This window comes from Verticillium nonalfalfae (assembly GCF_003724135.2).
Source record: "Verticillium nonalfalfae strain VnAa140/NRRL 66861 chromosome Unknown scaffold_81, whole genome shotgun sequence".
NCBI lineage: Eukaryota > Fungi > Ascomycota > Sordariomycetes > Glomerellales > Plectosphaerellaceae > Verticillium > Verticillium nonalfalfae.
In genome coordinates this window covers 19,632-46,828 of record NW_021167306.1, presented here as the reverse complement: position 1 = coordinate 46,828, position 27,197 = coordinate 19,632, and the positions used below count along the sequence as shown (strand labels likewise).

The window sequence follows — 27,197 nt, the reverse complement described above, 5'->3', positions numbered from 1 at the left end:
TCGAGTCTGCTGACTAACAGGCCGCTCGCTGTGGCGGCGGAAAGAAGAAGGCTCGAGGGGCCCGGATGATCTGCTTCGGGCTTAGTGCGGGGCAGAACAGGTTCGTGCGGTTTTTGGGTACGAGGACTTTCCACTGGGCGGCACGATGCGATCTACACCTGGAATCCCTGGATCAACCCCCTTGCTCCTCCTGCTTTACCTACCTATCCAAGTTCACTTGACGTCCTACTTGTTTGTATGCTTAAGAGACCTTATGCAGAATGGTGCCTGGGCCTTGTCATGACCACTGGCTCGTCCTCCTTTCATGATAGGTCTATGCTTGATGACGACGGGAATTGCATAACGTGACTACAGCGTCTGCCTACAGTCAAGCATCGATGCACGCGGCAGAGCTTTACCCAGTTCAAACAGTTCCAAGTGCTTGGTGTAACAAGACTTTATCGCTTCACGTCACCCTCAGCGAAGAACTAAAAGCGGCATGCTCCTTTAGCCCTTTCGGGATTAGAGACGCCTGGCATTCACCCCTGCACCCCTGATGAAAGAGGGAAAAAAGTCGTCACTGGTCTTGGAGGGGCATTGTTAGTCACGAACACTGACTCTTTCGCCCTCTATGTCATCTCTCTAGACTTATCTAATACGCCGCGTGACCATTTTTAGACATTGAAGCCTCCATCTCCAGACCCATTCACGTCTCATTCTGATTCATTGAATTAGTAGGATAGACACTGTACGTCTTCGTCAGCTCTGGAGTCGATAGACTCTTGTGCCACTACCTTTCAACCCCGCCTCATTCGCCATTTGCCAGCACAACACCACGGACGAACAAATATCTCTATAGCTCACTCTACCAACTGGACTAATCGCTGGCTTGAGCATGGCCTCAGAACTCCCCATCCCAGAGACTCGCGTCCTGGCCGTGGCCAGTCACGTAAGCCCTCTTGCCCAGTGTGACACCCAAGGGCACCATCATTAACAAAGCTCCAGGTCGTCTCGGGGTAAGTCCAGCCAGTTCAGACCCGTGGTCTCCCAGGCTTATACTCCCTAGAAATGTCGGCAACAAAATCGCAGTCTTCACGCTGCAGTCACTTGGCTGCGAAGTTGCCGCGCTCAACACTGTCCAGTTCAGTCCGTCCCCCCCAGTCCTTCTGGCAGGTCTCTCCCGCCTAACCTTGCCCAGGCAACCACACAGGATACCGCCAATGGACTGGCACAAAGGTCACCGCCCAGGAGATTGAGTCGCTCTATGAGGGTCTCAAGAACTCGTTCCTCGACGACTTCGACATGATGCTCTCTGGATACATCCCTGGCGCCGAGGCTGTCGCCGCCGTGGGGCGCATCGGCAAGGAGCTCAGGGAGAAGGCCAACGCCCAGTCTGCACCAGGCAGCTTCTTCTGGGTCCTTGACCCGGTCATGGGCGACAACGGCAAGCTCTACGTCGCGGAGGAGGTCGTGCCTGCGTACCAGGCCCTTGTCGAGTACGCTGACCTTGTACTGCCCAACCAGTTCGAGGCAGAGTAAGTCACGAACCCGAGGAGACGACGACTTGTGGACAACGCGCTAATACGACATCCTCCTAGGCTCCTTTCCGGAGTCAAGATCACCGACATGGACTCCCTCGAGAAGGCTATCCAGGTCCTCCATGAGCGCTACCGCATCCCTCACGTCGTCATCACCTCCGTCAGCATCCCCTCCGCCGACCAGCCGCCTGATCACCTCTCCGTCGTCGGCTCGTCCATGACCTCCGACGGCCAGCCGCGCCTTTTCAAGATCGTCTTCCCGGCCATCGACTGCTATTTCAGCGGCACGGGCGACATGTTCGCCGCGCTCATGACGGTGCGCATGCGCCAGGCCGTGTGGCAGAACAGCGCCGCCGCTGAGCTCCGCGCCGGCCGCGCCTGGGTCAGCGGCGACGACGTCGATGTGCTCGAGCTGCCGCTCGCGAGGGCTGCTGAGATGGTGCTCGCCAGCATGCACGAGGTGCTCACCAAGACGGCCGAGGGCATGGGGGCTGCGGGCCGGGGGGAGGCGGACGAGAAGAAGGCGCACCTCGTCAAGAGCCGGCGCGCGGAGCTGAAGCTCGTCCGAAACCTGGCAAGCTTGAGGGAGCCGACAGTGGCACTCAAGGCCAAGAGGATATGAAGAGAGGGGAGGAAGGGAGGGGTCTGCATGATATTTGTTCTTAGAGTTAGACGTCTCCTACGCAGGGCATAGATGGAAGGCGGAGGTGGCTAATTTTATAATTGTTCATTATTCATCCATCTATAAATGCTTGTTCGATTGTGTGCCGTCTCTTTGTCGTCGTGCTCCTGGCTCGCGGCTGCCTTCCATCCAGGGTAATTCTGTCCTTAGGCATTCTTGTCCAGGGCGACGCCAGTGCTTCCGAAGCCGCCAGCGCCGCGGACGCTCTCCTCGAGCTCCTCGACCTCCACCACCTCGGGGGTATAGATGCGCTCGATGATCAGCTGAGCGACGCGGTCACCCTCGGCCACCGCAAAGTCGGTGTCAGCGTGGTTGAACAGAAGGATCTTGACCTGGCCGCGGTAGTCGGCATCAATGACGCCAGCGCCCGTGTCGATGAAGTGCTTGGAGGCGAGGCCAGAGCGGGGGGCGATGCGGCCGTCTAAGAAGTGGTTAGCTGCGAGCCAGCGAGGGATGCGGAGCGGATGGACGCACAGGTGCCCGCTGGTACGGAGATGGCGATGTCAGTGTCCACGAGAGCCTTGCCGCGGGCTGGAATGGAAGTGGCCTTGGAGGCATAGACATCGTAGCCGGCGGCGAAAGCAGAACCGCGCGTGGGGAGGCGCGCAGCTGGGGAGAGCTTCTTGATCAGGAGAGCAGGGGCCTGGGACGACATGGTGGGCTGCGTTGTCGCGGGTGTGACTGTGTGGGATGGGATGGAAGCGAGAGTCTCGTCGGTAGTCTTGACGCGTTTGGCTGGAGGAGATGTCGGAGGCGAGGTGATGTTTTCAGTAGTGGTCATGACGCCTGCGCAGGGTACGGGGTGAATGGTGAGGTCGATGGAGGTGGGGTGGTTGACAGGCCTTGAGGAGAGGGGGAATAAGGGTCCACGATAATGGCGGTGACGCGACGCGACTCAACGAGACGCATTGGCCAATAGGGGATTCCAAGGCTGAACTTGCATCATCGGGCACACATCACACATCACGTGGGATGGGATCTCGTTGTGCTCGTTGTGCTCCTCACATTCCTCTACTCTATTCCAAGATCACCAAAATGCCCTGCCGTACCGAAACACCACCCCGGCACCACCCTAGTCACTACCTAGGTACTATACCCGTTTCTTGACGTTGGCCTGGTTTTCGACCGCTCCGAAGCATGCGCCTGTTAGCGCCACTGGAAAGGACTCAATCGCATCAAACGTACCAATTTCTCAATCCATCAGACAGTGGAAGTCTCGATTATCAACTGGGACCCCATCACATTCTCTGCATGACCAGATGCTGTTGATCGGAGCTCGAACCAGGCTGCGTGCAGAACGGCCGCACTTTTGGCCGTGACAGGACATATCACCAACAGTCCAGCAGTAGTCTGCCAGGCGAGCACTTGATAAAGTCGGGGATGATGGCATCATCTCCGTTGTGACCAAGTCTCTCTGCATTGTGACGATAAGCAGCCAGCGTATCCCTCGGCTCGGTGACGCTATCCATTCCGGTGCCCTCGGCCCAGTTTTCTGCCCAGCTCAACCACAAACGACATGGATTGCAGAACCGAGAAGAAAGAACATCGCCTGAGCAGCCTTGTAACGACGACCAATGTTGATACGGCCATCAAAGAGGCTGAGTCGCCAATGAAAGAAATCCCTTCTACTGCGAATTACGGGGGTTTCGTGTTTAGAGCGTGGCAGACGAGGACGGCGGCAACCGTGTGACCAAAAGCATGCACATTTCACATTATACTGGGAGCAGTCGAGACCGCGAGCCCTTCTACTCTAATTACCACGCAAGCCCTATCCAACGTCCGGTGCTCTTGGGCAGACTGGACGGCCTCAATGACATGCTGCCAGGAATCTCAAACCAGCGTCTGCAGGTGCAAATGTTTACATATTGCCAGTATTCTCACGAACACTGTTCTCAAAGTATCGCTGGTCTTCGCCGCCTGGCTCGGGAGTGCCACGACAGCCGCGATCTGGCCACAGGGTTGGCAAAAGGGTGTTGCAGTCGAGTGCGGACTCATATTCAAACTCAGACATCGATGTCTATCAGTCCACGCAACAAGAGCCGTACAGACCTGCCAAGGAGCTACGTTGGACTCAGCAAAGATACGTTAGGTACCGCTAGCAGAATGGAGAGACACCTCGAGGCCATGGCGGAGCTTAAATATAGGAGCGCAACATGAGCACCGTCGTCCGACTTCTGCGCAAGATTGATGAGTCTATCAAAAGCAGAAATCTCTTCGGCGATGTTTACAGTTGCGGCTTCGCTTGCTCTCTTGAGGGTCTCTGCCGGCGCCGGAAGCTCTCGAGCGATCCGCATACGCACAAATATGGCGGCAATGACTGCGCATCAACAAACGGCTCTGATGTTTTTTACCATTGACTTCTTCACTCTCTACGCTACTCACGGGCGAGCCCTTGACTTCAACGCAAGTGCCCACCCATAAAGGCATGCATTCCGCGCAGTCCGTGCCCTTCAGGAGGAACTCAAAGCTCTGGATCACATCGTCAGTAAACAGAACGTTTGCCTCGAAAATTTCCGTCGATTGTTCAGCCCAGTATCATTTCGCGTTATGAACAAGGCAAGGCAAACGCGTTTTCAACTTGAAGAGGAGGTGCTGCTCGCCACCAAGATGCAGCGAGTAAACGATAGCAAAGAGCTGTTGTAGGCCATGATGTATCGGGTAGCGGACCTGCAATCCAGAGTCAAAGAGAATACTGGGGTGTTGGACGAAGGGCATGGACGGCATCCGGGTACTCCCTGTGGTCACCATGCCGTTCTTGCTGTTATAAGTCCCTCCTATCCCTCAGTGGCTTCATCGTGATATGTTCGACAAGAAACTGTGGCATTGCTGCTAACAAATTTTGTGCTTCAATAGATCATTCATCACCAGTCTCTTCAGCATGAACACTTCTGATATCCGCGGACTAGGACACGCCTCATGAATCTAATGGACGATTTCAATGCCTTGATTTTCATGGTATTGTGCTCTGCCTGTCTTTACGCTTTTAATCTAGCGGACTTCACATCGTGGGCGTCGAGGTAGCCGTGGCTGTCACACGGGGTGGTAGACCTGAATGATACGCCGTCGAATGCCTGCCAGGCTCACTGGGAGGGTCACGGCGAGGATCAGCCACTCCCCGTATGTGATTGCTTGCGACGAAAGTGACATGGCCGGAAGATAGGCGGGAGAAATGCAGGACTTGTAGAGATGGTCAGGGTCCGGGAAGGTCAAGATCGTTTAGATTTCCGAGCAGGAGTTTCGCTTAATCTTGACGGCCGGTACAAGTCGCGTGGACAATGCAGAAGGGACAGCACCAGAGTTTTGGTCAGTTGCATCACCTCACCTCAATGATTGGCGACATAGTATGTGCCGGACAAGTCATCGGAAGCTTGAGAGTCTTGCGTCAGTAGGTGCGATTTGCGTGAATGATTGACCCTCACCGCAGCAATAGACTAATGTCTAACGCTTGTTCCTGGCGTCCCACATCACAGTATCGTATCACCCATGCGTCCTCTTTGCGTCTGCGACGTGCTCACTGCGATTCACACGGAGGCCCCTTTGAGTCTTGGCTTCGCAGCAAAAACATCGGAACGCTCAGGAGAACGTGTGTGATATGCCCTGAGGATGGCCTCACATGCACTGCCAGGCCACACGAGAAGTAGAAAAATGTGGCGTTCCCTGTGAGGAGCAGATCTACACCCAGTGTGTGCCTCATGGGCCCATGGGCGCTCTGGGGCCCCGGGAACAGGCCAACGTGCTGCGCCGATTCGATATTTGGTCGAGTCAGCGAATCACATTACACGCGAGTCGCCAATGCCGCCCTCAGCCTGCATAAACAATTCACTATGGAGCGTTTCGAGAACCGAATCTGGGTTCACCTGGCCAATAGAGGAGATTCTTCGCCATGGGAGAACAGTTAGGCGCATCGCGTCCGCGAGTGACAGTTGATTCCGCCTTGTTGGCACGTCTGGCGCGTCGGGCCCTCCCGTCCGACCGTTCGATTATGATCATTTATATCCACGCATTGTCAGTTCCTCGGAGGCTTCAGTGGCTCAATTGAATAACTTCACACACAGCATCGGCGAACTGAGTGATACAATGTCTTCAGATGAGCAAACCAAGATCTGTCTCGGCGTGGCCGTCGACCACCGAATCCAGCGGCTCTGCAAAACCACTCCCCACGGCCTTGCAGGGGAGTCCGATCACGTTGCAAGTATCAAGGAGGAAGGGCGGGCGTTGAAGCGACCTCGCGAGGAAGTTGCCGTCACCGCAGAGCTCGCAGGTCCGGCCTACAAAGGCGGTATCGCCGTCATGCTGCAGCAGCCTCGAAAAACCCACCCATACGACAAGGGCATTGACGCTGTCATCGAGGACTGCGAGAGTCTGCTAGCCCTCTACGAGGTCTTTGATGTGGCGTCCCGCGGCTCCCTCGACATTCGAACCAATGTCTCCGTCGTCGACCTGCTGCCCTTCGTCTCTGCTAGCGTGGACAGCCTGAGCGACGCATATCTCGCCAAATCGTTCAAAGTGTCGACGCAGGTCATCTGCGACAAGGAGCCCGATGTCCTGCTGTGCGCAGGCAAGATCTGGCTGCCGAAGGCGGGCAAGTTTGATGGTCGCAAGGGAGACGCCTGGAAGTTCGAGAGCGTTGGTCTCGGGACCCAATTTGGCAGCACCCCTAAGCTGCCTATCACCGCAAGGGTTCGGCATGGTTCGAAAGGCCTCGTCGCTATCCCTAGGGTGAACGGTTTTCATCCAAGCCACGCCATGAACTACCTCTCGCACGTTAGTCTCCTGAGACAACTGCAAGTACTGATTGGCGTTGAAACGTGCGGTACCCTCAGGGGCGACTGGGAAGATGAAGAATGGATGGGCGATATCAGGAAGCGTTGCCAGAACATTTCCCAATCGCTGACCGGTAAGTCTTCCCTTTTTTTCTCACCTCCGTCAGCTGTTTCTCACATGTGAAATGCAGGTCACTCGCCATCCAAGTCTGCTGCACTACAGAGTCCGGGCCAGACCTCGGGCAGGTATAACAGGATTAAATACTTGCCCGAGTGGCAGGACATGTACAGCGACACCCTACTGGATCTAAAAGTGGGTATCACCAGCCTTCTGGCGAACCCCGACATGGCCAAGGAGTCTCCGGAGAAACCCTATCGAGTTCTGCTTGAATCTGGTCTAAGCGAGACCTGCAATGATCTGGCCCTGGTCCTCACTCAGATCTCCCGCTGCGTGGAGAGAGGCTGGCCCGAGTCCGTGGCTTGGAAGAACGAGGCGTCTCTGAGAGCGCTGTCGTCGGACACGCTTTTGTTTTCTGAAATGGTATTGAAAGCTGCCAAAAAGGCGGAACGTACGGGATTTGCGGAAATAGCTGTGGTAGGGATGAAGATCATCGCTAGGATCGATAAGAAGGGCAGGGACAAGGACGCCGCGTACAAGTACGGTATGGATCCGAACGAGCTCAGAAAAAACTTCACGAAGATGGCCATGCATATTGAGTCTCTTCTATTGGATCTCCTGGAGAAAAAGGAAGATGCACTCAATGCTCTGGGTCAGGAGGATTACCTGTCGAGTTTGATGGACAAAGTGAGTATCACACCCTCATCAACAAGAAATGAGTATAGGAGGTCATCGGGGGCTGTACGATCTGGTTGGTGATGGCCGTTGGGTTGCTTTAAGCGGGCGTTTGCGATTTTCCTGACCGTAGTGTGTAGTCTTGATATTAAGCATTGCGGATTGGGAACCGAAAGGGTTCGTTGGGAGGAAATATGACACGAGTTGCATCATTTCAGAGACTCCAAATTCTTTCCGTTGACGCGCCGTCTTGTCGGTTCTAGCAAATCATGGAAGGGTGCTCGATGCTTCGAAGGCCTTCCTGTCTTTTTCCGTGTTACCGTAGTTTCTCGGAAGGAGGTTAGCAATCATGTGAGAGGAGGAAACAGGTGTCGATGCCCCATATCACAAGGTGAGGTATGTCGCCCAGCGACGTTGCTTTGGCATCGATGAACACACAGGGTAATCCCCGGTTCGTATGGCAGCGGCCTGCATAATGCCAGCATCTTACTCGGCGGAAGCAAGCTGTAGTCTTCAAACCGCCACCAGTAGTATAACCCGCTAATCTGGCTTCTAGGGTGCTGAATGCATCGGATACAGCAGTGCGCAAGAATCATTTCAGTCACCTTTCATTGAAACTGTCTCGTGCCCGTGGCTCCTACAACGCGAAGTAACGCTTTGATAGTCGATCGTAGGCTTTGTGAGCGACGTATTCGCGGCAGATGAGGTTATTTGAGCTCGGTTTCTTCAACTGGCCATGTTATGACATGCCTCCGTCGCTCCGTTGCGAGCGAGGGAAAGATCCTCGTTTGTAGAGGGGGGCACGTACTACTGCATCTGAGCAACTCGTCGATCGTTAACCTCTTCTTCCTAGCAAAGGTAATACACCCGCTTTGGGAGGCCAAGAGTAGAAAACCTCCTGGAAGACTATGTCGTGCGTCAGGAGGACAACAATCGCTGTTAATAGTGTAACCCTTCAGTCGTCCAGTTCCTTTCCAAAGTCGATTAACCGAATCCTGGTTGCGTCGCGCGGGTGAAATTGTGCGACTTTCGATCGAACCAAAAAGCGTGCAGCCGCAGTGTCTCTGGCCACTTTGACATATGCCGCCGTGCCATCGCCGCCCGACTCGACGAGTTGGTTGAGGAGTTCTTCAGTTAGCTCCCGCATCTCCCGTCCGGCAGCGGCAGTCTCGTTAGGAACATCGTTCCCTCCTTGGTCGGCGGCAATAGCAGCACCCCAGACTTCTTCTAGCCGTCGCTGCCGCTTGCCCCCGTCGTCGGCATTGGTAGCCTTGAGCTTCTTGGGGCGGCCCTGCGCGTTGAAGCCTGCGGCAAGGTCTTGGACGTCGACATCCATCATGTCTCCAACGACGGGTCCTCCAAGATCTTCGGCAGCGAGTTGAGAGGCCAAATGTTCATCGATGAACTTATTGAGGTCTTTCAGCAACCGTGACGTCTCTCGTGCATACTGCTTCTGCTTCTGCCTCAACTCGTTCATCCTTTCCCTGGCTGCATCCCCCGGGTCCGTGTCCATGTGGTTGTTGAGCTCCTCGTTGAGTGACTCAATGCGCTTTTCCAAGCTTGCAGTCAGCTGTGACTGATCGTTTAGACTGGCCTTTTCGGCTAGGAGCTGGTTGTGAGCCCTCTCGATGGATATTTCTTGGGTAGCAATATATGCTCTCGACTCGTCAACGGTTTGATGTGCCTGGCGGAGAGAGAGCAGGGCCGGCAGCACTGAAGATGAGGCAGGCATGAACGGAGTTTCTTGGAAAACACGATCGAAGGCCGACTTCATAATCTCGAAAGGCGCGACCCTGGAACTGGCGAGAGTCTGGTCGAGAGGCTGCGCATTACGTTGAAGCTGGGAATCATCAGTCTCCGGATCATAATTCAACAGAATAGAATGTCACACTGATGCGAGCTCCTGCTGGTATTCGACTATCTGGGCCTGAAGTTCTTGGAGGCTATGCTCGACGCTCAGGAGGTGCCTGGTCTCCCCTGGACGCGCTTGGGCCAACACCATGGTGGCAGGTTACCAAACTAGTCGCGATGGCTTCAGTCGCTGAGCAGCGTCGAAGAGCAATACACCCAAGGTGGCGGGGGTTTGCGTGGTGCTTTGACGGTGATTGATGTCCCTGGGAGCCCGAAAAGTCATGCCGATGGAGATTTGACGCTGTTGAGGACGGATCTACCCCCCCCTTTGTTTCACAGCGATGAGGTAGAGTGTGATACGGCAGCCTGAGATTGCTCCTGGTCACTCACAACAAGGCCAGGGCACAAGGGGAGCGAGCCTTCACGCGTCGGCCGTGGGGCAAACGATCCCCGGGCACTGTACGGCGCGGCACATGATGCACACCGCAGCCTCGAGGGAAGCCCCGTACTTGGCTGCATCAGTGCGCCCCTACTGTCAAGGTGTCCTAGCGCAGCACTGTATGGAGGCTAGGGTCGATCTTTTCTCCGGGGGGGTTTCAGCAACCTTCGCGCGCGTCGACCATCTTTTCCCAAACCGCACCGAGACAAATCACCCCCTTCGATTCGAAGCTCCTCGCGCGCTGTCATCCACAGTCCAAGGTCCCGACTCCATCTCTTTTCCATCACCTGTGTCTTCTACATCCCATTCTTTATCATCCAAAAGGACCAAGAGTTCCTTTGCTGCCGCCCCTCGTCCCTCGAATCCATCTTCTGGAATTTCTGGCGACCACCTCCGCCTCCCCCTCCCCCTAGCTCCAAGCTTGCCGACCGCAGAGCTGCAAGCTCACCCTCCTGCCTTACCCAGCCTCGAGAGGAAGCCATCTCCGTTAAACGAGACTCCAGGTGCTGCGAGCAGACCCAGAGTGCTTTCGCTAGGATTCGCGATCGACTTTCCCACGTTCCATCTCTTGAAGGCATACGAGCTGTGTGGGTTCAAGGTTTGAGCATCAACGTTCGCGATCCGTACGACTCATCCTCGTCCATCACTCCTCCTCCTACCTCACCTCTTCACCTCGTCCACCTACCTTTACCTCCCATCTTTTTCTCTCCATCAGAAAACACACTTCCAGGACCTCCTCACCGTCCTCCCAACCTTCTGGACTCTTGTCCTTCTGGCCCGATACTGCCTTTTCCCGACCACAGCCTGATCCCGACCCCGACCTGTCTCCCTCGATCGCACGCACCTGTCCTCCCTCGATCCATAACCACTTCATCAACAGCACCAGCTCGCTCCGAGCACCAGGTCCAATCCATCGCGCCACTACACTTGCCCGTTTTCCTTCGAAAACCGTTGCGGTGTAGATAGGCCAATAAAAGCTGTTCTCTGAACATCTAACTTCCGACGTACTCAGCCCAACCAATCTCGTGTGTGAGACGCAATTAATACCTAGCCCAACATGTCGGCTTCACCCACGCAACCCGCCAACTCGGCCAAGCGCCCTCTCGAGGAGACGTCGTCGCCATCGCGCAGCAACGACCAGCCCGATGCCAAGCGCCCTGCCCTGGACAAGATTCTGAAGAATGACGACGAGGTCGCCATGGCTGAGAAGCCCGAGGAAGAGGATGACGCCGGCGCTGTTGTCGAAGCCACCGAGGCTGCCCCTTCCGAAACCACCAACGGCGCCAAGGAGGAGACCGAAGGCGAGGCCGCAGACGAGCCGAAGCCCATTGCTAGTGCCGTGGCCGGCAACGTTCCATCGTCCACTCCTAATGCCTCGACGCATGACGAGACGGCTTGGATCCACATTCGCGCCGTCATCTCCAGCCCAGAGGCTGCGACGGTCATTGGCAAGGGAGGCGAAAACGTGTCCAACATTCGCAAGATGTCTGGGGCCAAGTGCACGGTCAGCGACTACCAGAAGGGTGCCGTTGAGCGCATCCTGACCGTTAGCGGCGTGGTAGACGCTTCAGCCAAGGTGAGCGACCATACTTGGGCTCTCTGAAGAACTTTCTTGAACTGACTCGCCCTGTAGGCTTTTGGTCTGATCATCCGAACCCTGAACAATGAGCCCCTGGACGAGCCGTCCAGCGCGCAGTCCAAGACGTACCCCCTTCGACTCCTCATCCCCCACATCCTGATCGGATCCATCATTGGTAAGGGTGGAGCTCGTATCCGTGAGATTCAGGAGGCGTCCGGAGCCCGGCTTAACGCTTCTGACTCCTGCCTCCCCATGTCGACCGAGCGTTCCCTCGTGGTCATGGGCGTGGCCGACGCTGTCCACATCGCCACGTACTACGTGGGAAGCACTCTACTGGAGCAATTGAATGACCGCTTTGGCGGTCCGGCCGCCTCAGCCTACGCGACACGGAGCGGCGGTCCAGCCGGTGTTGTCCCAGGTGGCATGCAGGTAGTGCCGTACTGCCCCCAGCCGACGACCGGCAACTACGGCAACAGGGAGAACTTTGGCAGACGCCATGATGCCAGGGGCCAACATCCCCAGCAGCACCACATGCCGCCCGCTCCCTACGGCCAGCAATATCCCCCTCACGGCGCCCAGCCCGGCCCCGCCATTCCTCAGCAATACGGTGCTCAGGCTGGCGGCTACGGCGGCGCGCCTATGCAGCCACACGGTGGTCCTGCGGCTCCTCAGCCCCACGGCGGACACCCCGCGCAGCCCATGCACGGTGGTCCCGCCGCTGGCGGCATGGCCGGTCAGCCTCTGACGCAGCAAATCTTCATTCCTAACGATATGGTTGGCGCCATCATTGGTAAGGGCGGCCAGAAGATCAACGAGATACGCCAGATCAGCGGCAGTGTGATCAAGATCAACGAACCCCAAGACAACAGCAACGAGCGTCTGGTGACCATTACCGGCACGGACGAAACGAATCGCATGGCCCTTTACATGCTGTACTCGCGCCTCGGTAGGTTGAATCTGGCAGCAGCAATTCCCACGTCTGAGTCTGTCACTAATTGCGCACGCAGAATCGGAGAAGCACCGGGTCTAAAAATTTACGACGTTACATGATATACTTTTGAACCTTCTCAGATCGAACGGTCCCGCTATGGGTCTCACATTGTTCGCAATTTCTTGTTCTCGGCTTTCGGTTATGCTTGGGCTGGTGGCGGCGGTGCCACCAGGATGTCATGTCGGTTCAGATTAAGAAAAAAAAGCTCGACATGCGGTACATTGCGATTCGGCGACTTCCGGGTATTAGGCGTTTCTCTGCGATCACTGGATGGAGTGATTCCTAGAGAAGATACTCCTTTTAATAGCCGCCTTTCTCTCTCTAACCCTTTCCTGCCCTGCCTTGCCTCGCGTTGCACATCGTCTCCCATGCCCAGTCCTACTCTTGCACGGGGAAGTACGCCGATTTCCCCTTGCTGCTCGCACTTGTGTTTTTGCCGTGCGCAATTACCGTTCCACGTCGTAAGCTCACCGACGTCCCTTGATGTTCAAAGTTCATGCAGTACCCTAGTTCTGTCGGTCATGGGTCGACCCGCGCACCTTATTCTCAAGTCAACCCAGCACATTTTCATACTGCAACATGGACTAAACGTGGACTGTTGCTGACGTGATGTAGAGCCGACTTGGCGGCGGCAGAGCGTCGGAAGGCGAGCCCCGGAGCATTTGCCGAAAGCAAGCTTGCGTAGCACTGGTAAGTGATCCAGATCGCGGCTACTGACAGAGACAGCAGGCTTGTCAGGGGCATATTACAGTTAAGGTAGGCGGCATTCGCCGGCGGCAAGTGGGATGGAGTATGCAGTGATGCCAGGCCACGGGCGAAGCGCATGTAATGGCCCGCGTCTTACAGCTGCTTGAGGTTGTAGTGATGCTGTAAGATTTAGCCCCTGTGTCCGCAAGTATAATAAGCGAGGCAACTCACCAATGTGACGTCCTTTCGCCCCGTCCTGATGAGCTCAATGTTGTCGAGAATGGCTGCCATGGTCAGTCAGCATGGACATTTGCCTCTCGCGTCCTAACTCATGACACTAGTCAGGCGAACAAAAACTCACGTCCAGGGCCCCCCTTGGCCAAAGCATGATCCTCCACGCTATCCCACCCGATGAGCAGCACGGCAGCAGGCCCCGGCGTCCCGTCCACGTCCCTGGCAATAGGCGTCGTGACCTCGCCGTGCGCATTGGCATGCCACCCCCTTGTGCCCTGCGCCGCGCACGCGGCCGCCATGCGCTCGGAGAAGAGGCGCAGGTTCTCCGGGAAGAGCGGCCTGTCAATGTCGTAGGCCGTCATCATCTCGGTGCAGGGGGCCGCCAGGACCGCCGCCGCCGCATGCGCGAGGCGGACCTGGTGGAAGCGCGGCGGGCCGGCGAGGAGGGCCTTGAGGTCGGCGAGCCAGGGCGTGTAGCGGTCCGAGGCGGCAAAGGCCGTGAAGGCGGCGTGCGAGGTCCAGTGGATGGCGAGGAGGTGCGTGGCCGGGTCCTCGTGCTGCGGGCCCGTGTGCAGAGACTCGACGCCCGGCGTGGCGAGAAGCGTGCTCGCGACGGCGCCAAAGGGGGCGGATGGATGGGAGGCGAGGTCGCGCGGCGTGAAGGTCACGAATTCGGTGATTGGGTCTGACATTCTAGCGGGGCGCGCAAGCTTCTTTGTCTTCAGCTACGAGGAGGGAAGGGTGTTGTTTTTGGGTCCGATGAGAAGAACTAGTAGTTTCAAGGAGTGTCACGGTTTGATCAGACTTGACAAACGTTCACGAGGCTGGATGGAAGAGTGCGAGGTCATGTTGACGTTTGATATTGAGTGGTGCAGCCTTAGTCAGTAATGATGCACACTGGGAGCGCGGGGAAGCTCCTACTGAAGGCGGGGCAGGTAGTAGGGGCCGTACCTTTCAGGTGTCTTCCGATCGTAGGAGCCTACCTTAGTCAGTACCAGGTAGGGGTATGCGTTCCAAGGCTGGCGATGCACTGGAGTGGCGGAACATGGGCACGGGTCACGTGGTCAAGACAAGTCCTCGCGGCACAGTCCCATGCTGACGAAGGATTCAGGGGCCGAAGGAGGCAGGGCTTCAAATGTTTGATTGCTTCTTCAGCAGAGTCTCGAAGCGAGCCTGACTTTGGTCCTATCTCGGCTGATGCAGGCGTTCGGGATATTCACACATTGAGGGCTGAATGTTCGCGAATCAACCCAGGGCTTTTGGGACCGGGTGCGGCTGATCACATCTGGAAGACGGGCCTCATTCGTCGCAAGACTTGGCAAGACACAAGTGAGAACCAACGAAGTGGAGGGCCTCAATGTTTCCTTCTTGGCCACAATTCGTTAGTCCCGCCACATTCTGGAAAGCCATCGATCATGGGAAGCAGTTGAGGAGGATACTAGTAGAGCGACGTAGACACAACCCAGTCCGCACCGCCAAGCTAACAAGGCTGCATAGACGCGGTGCCATTCAAGCAGCAGCCAAGCCACACCAGAGTGGACAAGCGACGTCTTTGCTGCTGCGAGCGCGAACGGATACACGGCAGGGCCGCCTTGGCCAAGACGGCTCAGTTTGCGATGCCAATGGAAATGCCCACCTGTATGCCTGCTGATTTGCCTACCCTGAAGAATGAGAACGGGAGCAAGCACTGCCAGCTGTTTGCTGCAGGCTGACAGTGACAGGCTTGGCCATCCGTCCCTCCGCACATTATGGCCTTCCCCCCCCCCTTGTCACATCGTGGCTGGGTAAGGGCTGAAGTGTGCGTCAATACTTGGTTCAGAACCACGCACTTGATGCCACGCAGCCAAGCCTCTCTTTTTGGCGCTTTCCCAGATCTTGGGCCGCCCTGCTGTGTCTTTCCCTTCTTCGTCCTGTGAGACTAGGGCCAGTCAACCAAGTCACTGCAAACGTGTGGCTGACGGCAAGGAAAAAGTAAGCACCGATAGCGCTCTCCGCATGGTGTGGTTTCACCGCAGGGGACGCACAGCACGCGGTTGGCTCAAGGGGTCGAAAGAGACTTTGGAACTGCCCCTAAGGCTGCAGTCATGGAGTCGGCGTGTAGGCGTGTGTGTGTGTCACGGGCAGTTCGACCAGTCAGTGACAAAGTCTGTGAGACACCACTGGCCTGACGCCCAGCGGCTGAAGACGGTAGCTCTTCTTGAGGCTGGCTGGAAGGCTCGGCTTACAGCTAAAGAAAGACAGAGATCCAGAGAGTTGGCAGAGCTGCTTCCGTCATGTATGGCGCCTACACGACACGGCTGTCAAGGCGCAAAGGCACACATACAAATGTTGGCGGTTGATGCCAACGTAAGTTTCCGAAGCGGGGCCTCGTCAACATGCTGGGAAGGTTTCTTTTACGATTGTTGCATTGAACATGGAGGCGTGCGCAACTGCCGGAAACGCCCCCTTGTGGCGCGCGCTGATTCGTGCTGATTGATCACGATGGAGAGCTGGCGTCTCGTTCTTAGTTTAGGCGGAGGGCTCGGAATATTTTGCTCGCCAAGATGACGCAAGCCACGAGCGACGCCGCCGCGGCATTTGATGCGCCAGATGAGGATCGTCTTCGTCCATGGATTTTGGGTTTGAGTGAACAGGTCTATTCCTGGCGGGGAAGCTGGGAGTGTTCTGGCGAGAGGAAGAGGGGATGACCCGTGAATCGACGAGAAGGTGGTCCAGGGAGCATCGTGAGTGGGGATACCCGCCAGCTTCATTTTCCCCCCCCCCCCCCCCTTGTGGCCATCTGGCCTGCCTTCTGCCACAGCCTCACCCTGGCGCCCTCCCCAACGGCACGGAATCAGTGAAGGGGCTGTGCGCCAGAGGGAGGCAACAGGGAAGGAAAGAGAAAAAGCCATATGTGACATGATCCGTGGTTCGTTGGCAGTACGGGAAAGAGGCCAGGGACCCAAAGCGAGAGTCTTGGAAATGACTTCTTGGGTCGTAGGTGGGCGCGTGCGAGCCCCACGACAGGCAGGATGCGACAATCCGGGCAAACAGGCGAAAGTTTAAGTCGGCGGTGCGTTGGAGAGGGGGGCTTTGAGTGCCTTGGCCCCGTTGCCGTTGCCGTTGCCGATGACTCGGTCACCATTTCGAGACGAGGGACCGAGACGCCGGGTGTTCGGCCCCTGAAGGATGGCAGCTAAAAGGGCCTGTGGACAGCGAATACCAGCAAAGGCCAGCGGAGGACAGCAAAGGGCCGTTTCCCAATCTCCTGCCATGGCCAGGCGGATCGAAGGATGAATGGCCTCGTTGGTCGTCCTGTTTAGGCTGTTCCGTGCATGGCGTGCATGGCGTGCCTGGCCCAATGCTGACGGTCTTGGTGGGCCAGCTTCTGACTAGGCAGGACTAGAAAGGCACGTTCCTGGCGTACCCGGGCTAGTGCGGGAGCTGTTCACGCAGGCAGTCGCAGGTAACACGGTTGGTCCAGGTAGTGAGCGTTAGGCTGGGCCGACGCCTGAGAAGGGTCCCACGCAATGGCATCATCAGCGAGCCGTAGCACGTCCTTGGCGGTTATGACTATGGGCACATTCCAGCGGAGGTGTTTTCGCTGCGTGCTGCGTGCTGCGTGCTGCGTGCTGCGCACCTCTGCTCCCTCCCCGTTGTGCTGGAGCTGCCTGATCTCACACCCCCTAAAAAGGCGGCCATAGTGAGGCATCATTCGCGCGACTCAGCCCTGCGCCGCCGGAAAGGTGGTCCTAGCCAATTTTGGTCTACAGGACGCGAGAGCCCCCTGTCGCACACGCCCCCCCTGCAGCCAACCATGCGTCGATAATCTCGCGCGTTAATCTCCTGGTACCCCATTCATCATGTGCGCGCGCAGAAGCCAGGTACTGCTGGCGCGACCAACGTCGTGCGCAGCTTCCCTTCTTCGCTTCTCACCCAGCGCTGGCCACCCAGGTAGTCTGAACAGGCTCGCCAGATGCACCGTAGAACTGATGATGTCGGCCTGCTCATTGAATTGGCAATGGTGGTTTTCTGGTCTCCACTATCCTTCTCCTCGCCCCCCCCCCCTCCCCTCCCCGTTCACTCCATTCTACCACACCCCCCTGCCCTCGATCATGGCGCTTGCCATGGCACTGGCGTTGGTAGTTTCCTGGGACCCAGGGGCAGGCAGGCAGGCGCAAGTGCAGGGTGGTGTCGCTGGTGCATGCTCACCTCATCCGCCTTCGCCCTCTCCGTCGTCTCGTCTTTCTATACCCCCCCTTCCCACTCCGAGACAGCCCCAGGCCTCTCTCTTCTTTTTCCCTCTCTCTCACCACCCCTCGTCAACGTCTTTCCATACCAACCATTCGGTGTGCATTTTGGTCCTACTCGGCTTTACGCCTGTCATTCTTTTGAACCCTATATAGTCACTCTTTAAACCCCAACCCGTCACCCCTCCCTACTACCACCCACCGAAGCCTAATCACATTACACTCACCACCAAACCCCACCACCGTCCAAGAAAGCAGTCAAGATGCGTTTCGCTACCGCCGCCGTTGCCGCCCTTGTGGCCTTTGTCAGCTCTGCTGTCGCCCAGAACCCCGACTTCAACCCCGTCAACAAGCCCAGCCCGAACGAGCAGATCCCCGCTGGTTCGACTTACAAGATTGAGTGGACCGCCCCTGCCAAGTTCGCTGGTGTCACCATCAAGATCGCTCTCATCGGTGGCGAGACCCAGCAGACCCAGGTCCCTCTCCTCGACATTGCCTGTAAGTCTCTCCACCCGCGTCCCTCGCGCGCGCGCGTTCCTCGAACCTTCATGTTCGCTGACACAATTCCCAGCCGGCATTCCCAACTCGGCTCTCTCGTACGAGTGGAAGGTCCCCGCCGACATTGGCGGCAAGAAGTTCTACGGCCTCGTCCTGACTTCGGAGGCCAACGCCGCCGACTGGCAGTTCTCCAACCCCTTCGTCATCACCGCCGGCTCGGGCTCGGGCTCGGGCTCCAAGGCCCCTACCTACGGCGCTGGCAGCAGCACCGTCGTTGTCACCACCTCTGTCGGCACCGCCATCGTCACCCTGTCCGCCGTTCCCACGACCTCTGTGGCCGCCGTCGAGACCACCACCTCGTGCCCCGAGACCACCACTACCGTCGCCGTCAAGCCCACCACCTCGGTCGTTGTCCCTAAGAACACCACCAGCGCCGCCGTTCCCGTGCCCACCACCCACACCACTCTCGTTGTCGCCTCGACCACCACCCCCGTCATTGTGCAGCCCACCGAGTCTGCCCCCGTCACGGTTCCCCAGAACGGTGCCGGCCAGGCCAAGGCCGGCGTCTTCGCCGTTCTCGGCGGTGTCGCCCTTGCCGCCCTCCTGTAGGTGTTGACGGTTCCTTGAACGCCAGGGTCTATTCTCGACGCGGCATGAAGACATCCTATATACCCTTTTCGGGGTTTCTTCTCTCGGCATCCTCGTCTGGCATCACGCGCACGCATCCTTTTCTTGCATTCTCACGATAATGGGTTTATCTGGCATTTTTTTGTTACAATTCCCACTGGACGGACAACAACATCAGGCTACTTCTCTATTGACATGGGGAGAACATGGAGTCATATAATGGGTTCGAGAAGACGCGACGATCACGCTATTGAATGGCAATCGCCGTCCCGGTCCAGACTTTACAAGCTTAATCCGACAGGGGTAGGGGCGTTTATTTACTCTGGCTCATCGAGAAGGAAAATCGATTTTTGCTTGTTTAGACATGTCCCTCTGCTTGGCCGTCGCGTCTTTCCCCCGCCTTCCACTTGTCTCTACTGTGTATGATTTAGTAGCCTGTAATGGTGAGAGATTTTACTCCGCTGGTATCGATTGTGTGTGGTGCGCGTGCCCGTAGTGATGATGTTTGTTGATCAGAGGGTGAGGAATGCTTGAACAACAATGGAACGTTGCGCGGGCATTCTTCCGCGGGTGTCTATGTATATGCGGGCAGTCTCTTGTTTCAGGTCCCTTAGGCCCGGGTCCGCGGTCCTCGAGCTTGTCTTTCTCGTCATTCACATTGTCTGTGCCGTCGGGTGGCACTTTTCGAGAAGCGCTTGGCCGTCATTGTCGTTCCTGGCCAAGGCGGGCCGCTGCGATGAGGAGTCAGAAAGCCTATTGACAGACGGAGTCTGCTTTCATCATGACCTTCAACTTGGTCACTCGAATGCGCATCGTAGTCAACAGAGGACCAGGCTTTCGTCAGCTATATTGCTAGAACCCAAGTATTGGCGACATCACGGCGACAAACGCTTCCCCCATGGAGGCTACACTTGTATCTCCTCTTCGAAGAATGCTCTTCCGAGAATGCAAGTCCCGTCAGCCGAGACAAAAGAAAACGGCCGATCGGCGACCCTGAAGAATGACAGCGTGCCGATCACACAGGAGCGGAGAACTTGGGTTCGTCTCGGTTCCTTCTCAGAGTACATGACAGGACGTGGCGCGCCCACGCGAGAGACGGGCTAGCTGCCAATTCCAAGACGCAGGGGGCCCGCCTATTTGATTATTGGTCGGATGCCAAGCTGCAAGAATCCAGACCTCTTCTCCCTGGACAAGGAGACCAGGGAAAAGGAAAATAAGGGCTGGGGACGTGCCTGCGTCAGAGGCGTTCAGCCACTCCCATCATGTGGCTGGTGAGACTCGATCTTATCTGGTGCAAAACTATACCCTGGTCGCGCATCCACTCTTTTTCAAAAATGCACCTTTGCGAAGGGCAAAAGATGAAATCACCGATGGTGATGATTGTTGACCACAGCAGGGCTCGAACCTGCAATCTCCTGATTCGTAGTCAGACGCCTTGCCATTGGGCCATGCGGCCGTTGTTGAAGTTCGTCTTGACTAGACGTATTATATCACGCACGCTTGGTGAGCGATGCCCCTTCTAGGACGTTTCCGCGCCAGTCGAGAATCCATATGTGGTGCGGCGGTGGTGGGGTTGGAAAGCGAACAAGTCGAGTCGCTCTAGACAACTGCACTGGGCAAGGCGCCGGGACTAAGCTTCAAACCACAGAAAGGGGGAAGGGGGGGGGGGGGGGGCTCATGGGCCCTGTTCTGTCCAACGGGCCCCGCTGTCTCTCTCCCTCGTGCGGCTCAGACAGTCCACGGCTCCCTGCGTCAGACACGCAAACACTCGGACAGGCCGCGGCCGTTGTCTTGCGATTCGCGGTGTGTTCCCTCCTGGGACCTGGGGCAGGAACGTGGTGCTGGTCTTTTGTTTTGCCCACCCTCTCCCTGCGGCGGTTGTGCGTCACATCGCGTTGTGTTCCGCGCAGGTCTGGGGGTGATTGTATACGGAGACGGGTGCGAGTTCTCCATGGCAGCGGAGGAGGGAGTCTGTTGTAGCCCTTCCTCGAGGCTGTAGTGTGGTGCAATACGGGGGCCTGTTCATTTCCTCTCGTCGTCATGGTGCAGTTGTTCCTGCGGGCGAGGGTCTATTGTCGAGGCAAGGCCGTCTTGCGCTAAGCAGAATTGTCGGCATGCATCGACTTGGTATTGAGATGCCAAGAAAAGGGACATCTCGGAATCTCGACCAAGCCATGAAAGGCTGGGCACGATCCAAAAGCCATGTCACGCAGTACCAAGAACAGTTGGTCAAGAACAGTTGAAAGATAAGGTATCATATTGTATCAAGGCCAGACAGCCGAACAGACCCTTTTAACCCGTCATAATCCGTATTATGTGTATCCCAGACTCCCCCAAGATCTATCCTGTACCCATTGCTCGCTAAAGTATCGACAAAACAAATAGTCCCAAATCTCCATCTAGCGGCCGCCAATCTGGCCCTTGGGCAGAGGGGGAATCCAAGACACGAGCACGTTGAGGGCGATGTGCATGCAGCCAATGACCCAGAAGCCCTTGGCGTAGTTGGTGCCGTTGTCCATGAAGCGGAAGATGATGGCGAAGATGATGCCACCGAGGTTGCCGCCGGCGCCTGTCAGGCCGGACACGATGCCGTTGGCTTGGGGGTGGACGTGAGGCACGAGGGCAAAGTTGGCGCCGTTGCCGGCCTCGTGGAAGACGGCCATGAGGAAGATGAGACCGAACATGGTAGCCTCGTCATGGGGGTTCATGCGACCAATGAGGATGAGGAGCAGGCCGGTCATGATGCCGCAGAACGAAACCCAGCCCTTCTTGAGCCACAGGTTCTGCTTGCCAAAGTGGTAGAGCACGTCACCGACGATACCGCCAAGGGGGCGCGTGACCACGTTGAGGAAGCCGAACATGGCGGCCCAGTTGGAGGCACCTGTCTGGCCGAGCGAGGGGAAGTTCTTGAGGTAGTACGACGAGAGAATCGAGTTGATGGCGAGCTCGCCACCGAAGGAACAGGCGTAGGTGGCCATGTGGAAGATGGTCTGGGGAGAGATGGCGACCTTGAGGCCGTCCTTGAAGGTCGGCTTGAGGATGGTCTCGCCCTGGGCGGTCACGAGCATCTCATCGCGGGAGATGGTCGCCTCGTTCTCGAACTTGGACGAGTTCTTGTTGTCGCTGGTGCTGTTCTTCTCCGAGTCAAAGGCGGTGGGCGAAGGCGTGCTGTGGCGATCGGCAATGCCACCAGGGACATCCACGACATCGGTGACGACATTCTCCTGGATGCCGTGACCCTGGAGGTTCTCCTGCACGTGAAGATGGCGGTCGCTCCACTTGCCAGTCGGGGTGTCGTCGCAGAGGAGGAGGAGGGCAATGCCGCAGGTGATGATGCAAATGAGGGGCACGATGAAGGTCAGTCGCCAAGCGACACCGGGCTTGTAGCCGCGGGAGACGAAGGCGTCGAAGACTGCGGGCATGACAAAGTAGGTAACACCGCCACCAGCGTTACCCCAGCCTCCAGCGAGAGCGTTGGCTGTGCCGACAATGTTCTTGTCGAAGAAGCCGGTGCACCAGACCTGGCAAGGAACGAAAGTGCCGCCAAGGATACCGATGAAGAAGCGGCTGACGTAGAGACCGTTGGCGCTGTTGACGAGAGGGGCGAGGCCGATGGGCAGTGAGCCGAGGAGAAGCATGCCGCCGAAGACCCAGCGGGAACCAAACTTGTCACATGCCGGGCCGGCGATGACACGCATGAGAAGAGTTGAGCTCAAAGAGACGATGTTCGAGTTGGCGACTTGTTGCGGGGTGAGGGCGAGATCTTTGCGGATGGTGACGGTCAGAAGAGGAGGGAATGTGTACCAAGCCCAGAACTGCCAAGATTGTTAGACGAATGTCGATAGCGGACTCGGATGAAGAAGACTCACGGCAATCATGAAACCGAGCCAGCTGAAGAGAAAGACGCGGCCATATTTGTTGAAGGGGTTCAGGACCGGAACGCTGCGAGCCTGAGAATGTCATGTTAGTGCGGGATTCAACGATCGAGAGCAGTGAGTGTCATACCTTTAGTGTGATTGGGTTGACCTCAGGGGCCTTCCAGAGTGTGCTGATCTTCATGGTGATGAGCCGTCAAGGCAGTGCCGCCGAAGATGCTGTATGTGGGAAGGCGGAGTGGATTCGAGAGAAAGATGCGTGTCTATCCAAATGGCTTCAGGCAATGTCGAAGTCCAGTATAGAAAGCCTGCAGTTCAAATGCGAAGGCGCTTGTTGAATGTCGAATCTGGATGCCGAATATCCAACAACATGGCCTCCGTTCTAAGGTCCTTATATCAATGCTCGCCCAAAGAGAGAGTCGGTAGGTGAGCTGTAATCGTGGAACCGAAATAAAGCATCTCCGGCGAGGACTGCGGCTTCCACACGCTAAGCCAATCTAGACTCTGCCACGAGCACTCCTCTGATGTCTCCCCCAGGTGGCCAGGTGGGACGAGAGATAGACGGGGCTCCTAATGTGTCCGGAGAAAGGCAAACCGTCCTTATGGGTCTGGGCACTGCGGGAAGTCTGGGGCAACCCGTGGACAGGGTCGCCTTAGCTGCGGGCTTTGGCGTCGATCACTGATAACAGTGCATAGCCGGAACGTAGGGGGCACGGGATTGAAGTGGCAGGGCGGCATATGCTTGCAGCTGCGCTCAAATTTTCGTCGAGTCCGGCAACACCGTGCCTTGGAGCTGATTCCGGAGAAGCACAGTCTGATATCGTGCAGGCCAACCTGTTTTTGATGTCTCGAGATAGCCAAAAATGCGACTCGAAGAGCAACATAGAGTTCTTCAGCGAGTGCCACCAGCGTGGGATCTTCTGTGTTCTCCTCGCAACCGAGGAAGTTCGTCGACAGGGACAGGAACTCCGGCGAGCGCGTGCCCAGCAGAACGAAGAGCAGAATGATGGGTGCGTAGCGTCAGCCACCAAGCATTGATGTCTGTTCCAAGACTAATCCTCGATGATCCAGGTGTTCCTGATGCAATAGCGATCTAGGGAGCGCACGAGACGGGCACCAACAAAGGAGGCCAAGGTGGGAAACGGGCGCTTCAGAACAGTCCTTGCCTGTCTGGGGCGCGGCTGGGAGTCCATAGTTGGGCCCCCTTGGGCGATATCGCTGACTATCTGAGGCATTCCATTGGCCATGGCAAGAGATTCTCTATCCGACGTGGGACAGACACAAGGAAACGGGCGACCCAAGGGACGAGACAGAGGCGCTCGGGAGCTTATCAGTGTATCTCTCGAATCTGTAGATAGGCATGTCGTCTCAGAGCTGCCAGAGCTGGATGAGAGGAGGTTGAGAGGCTGGGATCCACCCTGGCCAAGAGATAAGGGGATCCGGGACGCTGACTGGCCCCAGTGGCTGACAAGGACAGACATCGGCGCTTTGTCGCCTGGTTGCCGGATTCGACCAGGCTCGAGTCCATCAGCCTCCGGTATCATCCTTCTAGCGCCCATCCCCTGTCTAGCTGTAGCTGGTCATCGTGGGAGGGAGGCGCATCTCTTGTTCTCATGGAGTTCAGGTCCTCCTTCGAGCCACCGTCGTGGCGTTGGCGTCCAGAAGGCGGCCGCTGGGTATTCCCGGAACCATGAACAAAAGCCGCATCTAGGTTTCGAGTCAGCGTCTAGTTCCCGACGACCATTCGCACGACGACTCATGCTAGATCAGATGCAGGTCGGTCGAGAATGACGATGGATTTCTGGATTCAACCATTCTCTGGCTTCTGATGGCTTCTACGCAGCATGGTCATGGCGATGGCCCGTGGTGTTCATGCGTATGATGGTGGTATGATTGACGATAAGCCAAGGCTCTGACAGCAAGATAAGGTTGCGTGGGGCCAAGTCGATCAACTGCCCTGTCTGACTACCTACTCGTAGGTACCTGGCACTGCCTGGGTAGGTACCTGGGCAGGCAGGCAGGTCAGGTATCTAGGCAGTCTTCCCTTAGTCAGCCCCTCTACCCCAAAGTACCTTCCCCCCACGTCCCAGATCTCCGGCATTGCTCTTCCAGGGGCAGGAGAGAGGGGACCAGACCCTCGAGATCCAGATTCTTAACGAAGACATATCCTTCTTCTCCTCGCTCTCGAGCCATCTTCTAATATTTGATGCACTGTACCCAAGTTCGTCGCAATCGCAACTGAGAACCCCCCCCAACTACCATGACAACCCCAATCGCGCGAATCCCACTGTCATCACCGATACCGCCGATACCCGTATCTCACTGCGGGCGTTCTGCGGCTCCGTCGACGCCGGCACGTGGGACAGGTGGAGGCTGAACTCTGCTCCGCGGAGATACAAAACCCGTCCCTTATCCCACCTCAATGCGAACTGACCACCACAGAACGAAGCGCCTCCAAACTCCAAACAGTCCTTCAGGCCGCCTTCCCTCGCCCAGCCCAAGACGGTCCAGGGGCATTCTCAGGGGTCCGACAGCGGGAGTGGCGCGGCTGTGGCCAGGAAGTTTCGATTTGACTGCCTCCCCCCCCCCCCCCCCCCCTTCCAAGGCGTTGTGCCTTCGCACCAGGACGCACACAGCATGGAGACACAGACCAGCAGCGCGCGCCGCCCGTGCCCCATGTCATCGAGAAGCAGTACACCTCGGCGTCCAACCCGGTTGGGTCTAACACGAGGCCTATCGGTCCGGCGACGCGACCTTGTCAGCGGTCGCAGGCTGCTCTGACGCTTTGTCTGCTACATTGTGGCCCAATCGGGCTGTGACAGTTCTGATGGGACGACAGAAAACTGGCCCCTTGCCCCTTATCCACGATACGTGACTACGCGTGTTGATTCTGTAGACTCACCACCATCACTCATGCCAGAACAGATGTCACATCGCGACCCTTGCATCCATAACAATTTGGTCATAATGTCGTTGAAAATGCAACTCTGCTGGAGAATCGTTCGAGAGAGAAAAAAGGCATTACGAATGCGCCGTGCCCCTTTTCTTCGCCGCCCTATGAAGATGCTGTCCAGGCATGCTTTGCCGTGCCCCCTTTGAAGACGCCAAACCATAATGACCACCGCTCTTTTCATGAACACAGCCTAAGAGGCCCCCAAAAACAGCCGTGCTCGTCGTATCTACAGCACTCGTGATATGTGTCCTCGTCTCCGTCTCCGCCTTCACTCAGGTCGGCATCAGCCCAATACCGCTGCCCCCCGACTTGCCGCCACCCCTATAGGCATAGCTTGAGATGAGAGACGACCGGGAGGTGCCCGATGTCGCAGCAGAACCCCCGCCTCGCGCGCTGCCCGAAGCCCTGCGCTTCGTCACGCCGCTGCCTCTGCTGCCTCTGCTGCTGCCTCGTCTCGTGTACTCGGACGACTGTTTCCGTGAACCGCTGGCCTTCCTGCTGCTTCCACGGCTGCCCGCTCGAAAGCCACCGCGACGCCCACCGCCCCCGCGGTACGAGCCCCCTCGAGGGCCTGCGGTGGCCCCAAATCTCGACTCCCACGCACGTGCTGCCTTGGGTGAAGGAACCTCGGGCTCCGATTCATCGTGCTCCGAAGCCCCGCGGAAATACTTTGAAGGCTGCTCTCGTTCCTCGACATCGAGATCCTCCGTCTCCTCACCGTCTTCATCGCTGATAGTGATGGCGTCAGCGTCTTGGCCAGCATACAAAGCCGATCCCTCGGCGTCGTCTTGCTCGTCTGCTTGCTCGTAGAGTGCCTCGCAGCTCTTGATGAGCGGCAAGAATTTGCTGCCAAATTTAGTGACGCGTTCGGCATCAATGCCGGAAATCGCTCGCATCTTGGCCAATGTTGTCGTGCGGTTGATGGCCATCTCCCTCAGTATCGCCTCCGAGAATAACGGTTTTCTCAGCTGTTGCTGGTTACGTAGCTTCTCTTCTAGCACCTTGGCGTCTCGAACAAAGTTTTCGATGAGATCCTGCTGCCAGTCCTCGAGTTCGCGCAAGCGATCCTCCTGCGAGATACGAGGTCCAAGCGGGACAGCGACTTTGCGTCTCCTGGCCGCCGGCCTTGGTTCGAATCCGTCATCGGAATCGTCGTCTGAAACGACGAATTCATCTCTCTCGTAGCCGTTGATTTGAGCGTTGGCATCTCTTTCTTCAAAATCACTCTCTTCATCGAGCACCGTAGTCTTCCCCTTTGGTCTTCGTGTAGTTTTGCCCGTGGCTGGGGAGGAAACATTGGTCGATGGCGGAAGCCGCGACTGACCAGACATGGGCTTGTCTCCGCCATCTGCTGAATCCTTCTTCGTTCGCTTGCGCGGCTTCGGTGCCGATGATTCCTTATCCTTATTGGAAACCTTGACCGACATCATCAACTTGCTGCGACCGCTGATGTACTTGTTGGCGTTGACGCCCACCTAC

The 27,197-nt window shown here is 56.9% G+C and overlaps 7 protein-coding genes and 1 non-coding gene across 8 annotated transcripts; 4 read left to right on the top strand and 4 right to left on the bottom strand.

The window, feature by feature from the left end:
- Positions 1 to 874: 874 nt before the first annotated feature.
- On the top strand, positions 875 to 2,139 carry D7B24_008794 (uncharacterized protein; the record flags this gene model as incomplete). The annotated part of the gene is made up of 4 exons (XM_028642877.1): positions 875 to 945; positions 1,046 to 1,125; positions 1,190 to 1,514; positions 1,578 to 2,139. The coding sequence occupies 4 exons, from the start codon at positions 875 to 877 to the stop codon at positions 2,137 to 2,139; spliced, it is 1,038 nt and encodes a 345-aa protein (XP_028493431.1).
- A 4,137-nt stretch (positions 2,140 to 6,276) lies between these two features.
- D7B24_008793 (uncharacterized protein) lies at positions 6,277 to 7,839 on the top strand (the record flags this gene model as incomplete). Its single annotated transcript, XM_028642876.1, has 2 exons — positions 6,277 to 7,096; positions 7,154 to 7,839. 2 exons carry the CDS (start codon positions 6,277 to 6,279, stop codon positions 7,837 to 7,839), a joined length of 1,506 nt encoding a protein of 501 aa, XP_028493430.1.
- Positions 7,840 to 8,710: 871 nt separating this feature from the next.
- Positions 8,711 to 9,757, bottom strand: D7B24_008792 (uncharacterized protein; the record flags this gene model as incomplete). Its single annotated transcript, XM_028642875.1, has 2 exons — positions 8,711 to 9,595; positions 9,647 to 9,757. 2 exons carry the CDS (start codon positions 9,755 to 9,757, stop codon positions 8,711 to 8,713), a joined length of 996 nt encoding a protein of 331 aa, XP_028493429.1.
- A 1,345-nt stretch (positions 9,758 to 11,102) lies between these two features.
- Positions 11,103 to 12,654, top strand: D7B24_008791 (uncharacterized protein; the record flags this gene model as incomplete). The annotated part of the gene is made up of 3 exons (XM_028642874.1): positions 11,103 to 11,621; positions 11,679 to 12,570; positions 12,632 to 12,654. 3 exons carry the CDS (start codon positions 11,103 to 11,105, stop codon positions 12,652 to 12,654), a joined length of 1,434 nt encoding a protein of 477 aa, XP_028493428.1.
- An 801-nt stretch (positions 12,655 to 13,455) lies between these two features.
- D7B24_008790 (uncharacterized protein) lies at positions 13,456 to 14,228 on the bottom strand (the record flags this gene model as incomplete). The annotated part of the gene is made up of 3 exons (XM_028642873.1): positions 13,456 to 13,482; positions 13,534 to 13,586; positions 13,664 to 14,228. The coding sequence occupies 3 exons, from the start codon at positions 14,226 to 14,228 to the stop codon at positions 13,456 to 13,458; spliced, it is 645 nt and encodes a 214-aa protein (XP_028493427.1).
- A 3,800-nt stretch (positions 14,229 to 18,028) lies between these two features.
- On the top strand, positions 18,029 to 18,872 carry D7B24_008789 (uncharacterized protein; the record flags this gene model as incomplete). Its single annotated transcript, XM_028642872.1, has 2 exons — positions 18,029 to 18,263; positions 18,337 to 18,872. The coding sequence occupies 2 exons, from the start codon at positions 18,029 to 18,031 to the stop codon at positions 18,870 to 18,872; spliced, it is 771 nt and encodes a 256-aa protein (XP_028493426.1).
- A 1,402-nt stretch (positions 18,873 to 20,274) lies between these two features.
- D7B24_008788 lies at positions 20,275 to 20,346 on the bottom strand. Its single transcript has one exon. It is a non-coding gene; the product is annotated as a tRNA-Arg (tRNA).
- A 943-nt stretch (positions 20,347 to 21,289) lies between these two features.
- D7B24_008787 (uncharacterized protein) lies at positions 21,290 to 22,949 on the bottom strand (the record flags this gene model as incomplete). The annotated part of the gene is made up of 3 exons (XM_028642871.1): positions 21,290 to 22,705; positions 22,760 to 22,840; positions 22,896 to 22,949. The coding sequence occupies 3 exons, from the start codon at positions 22,947 to 22,949 to the stop codon at positions 21,290 to 21,292; spliced, it is 1,551 nt and encodes a 516-aa protein (XP_028493425.1).
- Positions 22,950 to 27,197: the final 4,248 nt, after the last annotated feature.